This window comes from Nicotiana attenuata, unplaced genomic scaffold (genome assembly GCF_001879085.1).
Source record: "Nicotiana attenuata strain UT unplaced genomic scaffold, NIATTr2, whole genome shotgun sequence".
NCBI classification, from domain to species: domain Eukaryota; kingdom Viridiplantae; phylum Streptophyta; class Magnoliopsida; order Solanales; family Solanaceae; genus Nicotiana; species Nicotiana attenuata.
In genome coordinates, this window is record NW_017670752.1 from 160,567 (window position 1) to 165,506 (window position 4,940).

A 4,940-nucleotide genomic window follows, 5' to 3' on the forward strand; every position below is an offset into this window, starting at 1 on the left:
TTTCACTTGGACATGACAAAGGAAATCGAGGGTTAGACTTAAGAACCCAACTAGTTGGGTCCCTTTCATAAGCAAAAGGATGAATTAAATTCCTTCTTGCTCATCCTGGCAACTTATTCTTTTCTTTAACAAAAACTTTGTTCTTTTGACTGGCCATTTCTTTTGCATTACATTCATATTTGTAATGGCCAGTCTTACCACAGTGTGTGCAGATTTTATTTTCAGGAAGAGTGAGGTACTTGCTTTTTGGATCCCATTTAGGAGCTTGAGTCCCATATCCAAGTCCTCTTTTGTTACTGCTGTGATGCTCTTGCAACCAAGAAAGAGCATCAGAGGCTAGTTCTGTCTAGTTCATGTTTTACCTTACCTAGATCTTCTTTTAAGACTTTGATGAATTCATCTTTCCTGTATAATTCATCTTTCATTTTTCCCAAATTTTCTTCTAGAGTGAGACGTGTGATCAGCTAACTTCTTTCCTGTTCCTAATTTCAGTTTCAGATTTTCAGACTTAAGTTCTAGGACACTGTTGTCAAGTTCAAGAACCTGGTTCTTCAACTTAGTATTTTTGTTATCACTCTCATTTGCCTAGACTCTAGACTTTTACATTTTGCTTTTCAATCACACATTCCCTAGACAGAACTTCCTTCTCATTATTAATTATCTCAGACTCATCAATGAAGTCTGTTAATAGCTCAACCAGCCTTTCTTTAGACAAGAATTTAATCTTGTCTTTGAGATGAAGAATACTTACCTCTTGTTCATCCTCTAATTCTCCAATGGCCATTAGTGCTTGCTCCGCCATTAGTGCTTGCTCCTCCTCAGCTTCATCTTCTGAGTCTTCATCTGACGTTTCTCCCCAAGCAGCAACCATAGCCTTGGTTGAACCTTTGTTTCTCTTTGGTTGAACCTGTTCCTTCTTCCTGCTCCTTCGTTCAGCTCTTTCTTTCTTCCACTCAATTTTCCATTGAGGGCAGTTTTTGATCATGTGGTCAGTCTTACCACACTTGTAGCATCCCTCATTGGTCTGTTTCTCCGGAGCTCTTGATTTGTTGAAGTTTGTACCTCTTGAAGAACCCTTTTCCTCTCATCAGGTACTTCTTGAAATCCCTAGTGATCATAGCCATTTCATCATCTTCTAAATCTGCACCTTCAACAATTCTAAGAGCTAAGCTTCTCTCCTTTTTGGGGGTGTCCATCTTCATGGTTTGTCTCCTCATTTCATAGGCAGTTAAATTTCCAATTAGTTCATCAAGTCTGAGGGTAGCAATGTTCTTGGATTCCTGAATGGCAGTGATCTTGCTTTCCCATGTGACTGGCAGGACTCCTGTTCTCTTCTCAACCTTGTTTTCTTCAAGGATAGTCCTTCCAAGAGATTCAAGTTCATTTGTCAAAGTGGTGAATCTAGTATACATCTCCTGGATAGTTTCTCCTTCCTTCATAGTGAAGTTCTCATATTGAGAATACAGAAGTGTTCCTCTTGATCTTTTCACTTGAGGTGTTCCTTCATGAGCCACTTGTAGAGTGTCCCATATTTCCTTAGCAGTTGTACAACTTTGGATCCTGCTGTACTCGTCTGGTCCTAGTCCACATACAAGCCACTTCTTGGCCTTAGCATTTTTCTCCCATTTCCTTAGGTCCTCAGCAGTACAATCAGCCCTTGTTTTTGGCACATCAATTCCTTCAGCATTCTTCTTAGTGGTTGTTAGGGGACTATCAGTGACTATGTCCCAAAGTTCATAATCTTCCCCTATAATGTGATCTTCATTCTGTTCTTCCACCAAGAATAGTACAAACCATTGAAAAGTGGAGGCCTGGCAGTGGATTGCCCTTCCCAATTCCCAGGTGGTGTACTCATTGTTGATCTTCTCCTAAGGTGTTAGCCTCTTCAAGGATAACCTGCTCTGATACCAATTGATGTTCTAAACGTCAATACCACACAAGAGGGGGGATGATTTGTATGGTACCTAATTTTCGCACTAGAAGAACCTAGTTCTTCTAGATGTTCTTTTGCGAAATTAAGAGTGCATAAAGTAAAGAACATAGAGATTTTTACGTGGAAAACACCTGGCTCAAAAGGTGAAAAAACCACGACCTACTACTCAGTAGGATTTTCCCAAACTTCCACTAAAATCACTGAGCCAAAACAGCATTTACAAACTCTTGTAAACCTAAGGATTAAACTCTAATCCCAGTGTAGCACACAGCCTCAACTGTTGCGACACCTTCAAGTTAACTCTAACTTGAATACTCAAAATATCTATTACAATTGCTTCTAGATAAAGCTGAAAGGTACAATATGAAACACCTACTACAACTGAACTAGAAATAAAGAAAGACACATAAAACTCTTTATGGAGCTGGTTCTTCAGTCTGGTTCATGTAGCTTCAGATTTGCACACTTGAATCACACATAAATTGCTTGCAAAATTCGCCTAGCTCTTTTGCTCTCAATTTAGTTTAACTTCTGCGTATGTGCAATCACCTGTAAAAGAGAACAATCTTTATTATTTATAGAGTTAGTAATCAGAGTTTGATTAAAACTCGAATTGTTGATCCTTCATCAAATTCGAGTCCTAGAACAACTCAAATTCCAATCCTTATCCTTGATCCGGATGTAGTTCTCTTTACATAAGGAGACTTCAACTCCTTATCCTATGCAACCTTTTCGATCAACTCAGAAGATATTGTTGCTGATCCTGAGACTTATCTTCTTCACACTTATGTCACATGTGTAAGCATATCAACACTGTGTCTCACATGATGGACCTGGTTCATGACTGAGTTCATTTTGTCAATCTTCAAAACTTCATCTGGACTTGGGCCAACACGCACGCAAATCGAGAAAGGCTAAAAGGAGCTATTTGAGGTTTCGAAATATAGAATTAAGGGCTAAAGCTCTAGATGACTTGTCGGGTCATCACATGGGGCGAGGGTGGGTTGGGGTTGGGGTGGGTTGAGTTGGGGTGGGATGGGATGTGGGGGTGGGTTGGTAGGGGTTGGTGGGGATGAGGAATGGGGGGAAGGTTGGAAAAGAGTTTTGGAAAATATTTTGCCTTCATAGGAAAAATATTTTCCTCCAATTGGAGGAAAATGTGTTCATGAGGAAAATGGTTTCCAAAGTTTAAATCAACCAAACATGGAATAATTGAAAAATATTTTCCGGAAAATGTTTTCCTTCGTAGCAAACACACCCTTAGAAGTGTAGGGTATTTTATTACGTAATTCCGAAGCGGAACTTTTATAGAAAAACTATTAAGATCAAGCTGCTAGAAACAAATTGAACAATAGGACCAAGAGAGTGAGTTGAAATTTCAAATCAACAAATTCAATTTGACCTTTATAACTTTATAGTTTATACGGTGCAACCTAACCTTTACTATATATTCTCTTTGTGAAAGGACAATGTCAACGTGTTATTTAACAATAACAAAATTAGGTTTAGTATCTTCTTAGCATACCAGTCCTCATACGCTCTAATCAACTTTCAAACTAAATAAACAAACTCAAGTATCCTCGTGATAATAAAGAATTTCCAGAATAAAGAAAATCAGCAAAAATATAGACGAACTCATTATTTATTTACATACAACCATATCCAAATATAACAATATGGTACCATGTATATCAATGAACACTAAACGCCGGAAAAACAAAAGGGGATAGAAATCCCAAATCAAGAATATCTGCTAATATCCAACGAATATAGGGAATAGAACAAATCTAAATATAAAAGAATAATGAAAAACAGAAACAAACTCCATCGAAATGTGAAAATGATCAATAATGGTGCCAAAATAGAAGAAAACTACCAATCAAGATGGCATCTGGTTTCCTCAAAATTAGCAGATGATGATCTGCCATTAGACCCTAGAGGTACCTTGAAATCACACTCAATCTTTGGCTTAATTTTATGTGTTTTGATCCAACCAACCTTAAGCCTAATACGCATGTAAAGCTTCACTTCCATCTCATAAACCCCTAAATTCTTCTCACTATTGTAATTGGATTTCTCTCTATCTCCCAATAAAACCAAGCTCTGACCTTTGAATACTGGACGCAAGCTGCTAGTATTCTTGTGACCCTGATAAAATGGTTCCAAATTTGTACTAGCAAACCTCTCGCCTTGATACATAGCTCTAGCTTCAATTGAATCGTAGTAAATTCCAATACGTTTGTTGGGGTTTCTAATAGTCATATTAAGAGCAAGATCATAGAAAATAGTGTTGTTTGTGGTGGACAAATCGAACTGAGTCAACGTAGCATCGGTCACGTAGAACTTGACTTTGTTAGGACGAAGAACGAGCCATAGAACTAATGCAATGACTCCGAGGATCATTAGAAGGGTGAAGATAATTTTGAAAAAACAATTGCAGAGGCAGCCAAAGAGACAGCTACATGGGTTGCAGCTGCTGCCGCGGCCGTGGCGGTGATAGGATTTTGCTGGTGGCGGAATGGAAGGGCCATAATAGGCTCCGTTCAAGTTGGATTCCGGCATGGCTCAAGAAAAATCAAGTACAAATTATATTGCTTTGTTCCTTTTGGTGTGGAGGATGTAATAATAGAGATGAGATTGATATTATCCTTTGGTGAATGGAGTTGAATATGTATAGGTGTCGTTTCAGTCTTTGGTTTAATGTATATACTATATGTGATGGGTTTGAATTGTAGAATTGGTAAGCAAAAGCGGATTGATTAGTAGAAAATGCCGTGTTTTTATGTTGTTAGAAAAGACGCGGTTGCGTTTTGGCAATACCTTACTAAAAGTAATCATATATGTACTGAATAAGATATTTCTTAGAAATTTCCGATCAAGATATGGTCCTTTGACTTAAAATTTAGTCAACAATTCCTTAATTTTAATTTTCGGTATCTTCTTAATTCATATTGTGTTGTATATAAGTCAGACATGATGTTTAGTTAAGAAGATATTAATTTGAAAG

General features: G+C 37.8%; 1 protein-coding gene across 1 annotated transcript in view; it reads right to left on the reverse strand.

The window, feature by feature from the left end:
* Window positions 1–4,728, reverse strand: part of LOC109242993 (protein YLS9-like) — an 18,427-nt gene extending 13,699 nt beyond the window's left edge. Inside the window, exon 1 of the mRNA XM_019409885.1 lies at window positions 3,878–4,728. Within this exon, the coding sequence (XP_019265430.1) occupies window positions 3,878–4,495 (618 nt within the window). The 5' untranslated portion in view covers window positions 4,496–4,728. The remainder of the gene's footprint in view (window positions 1–3,877) is intronic.
* Window positions 4,729–4,940: the final 212 nt, after the last annotated feature.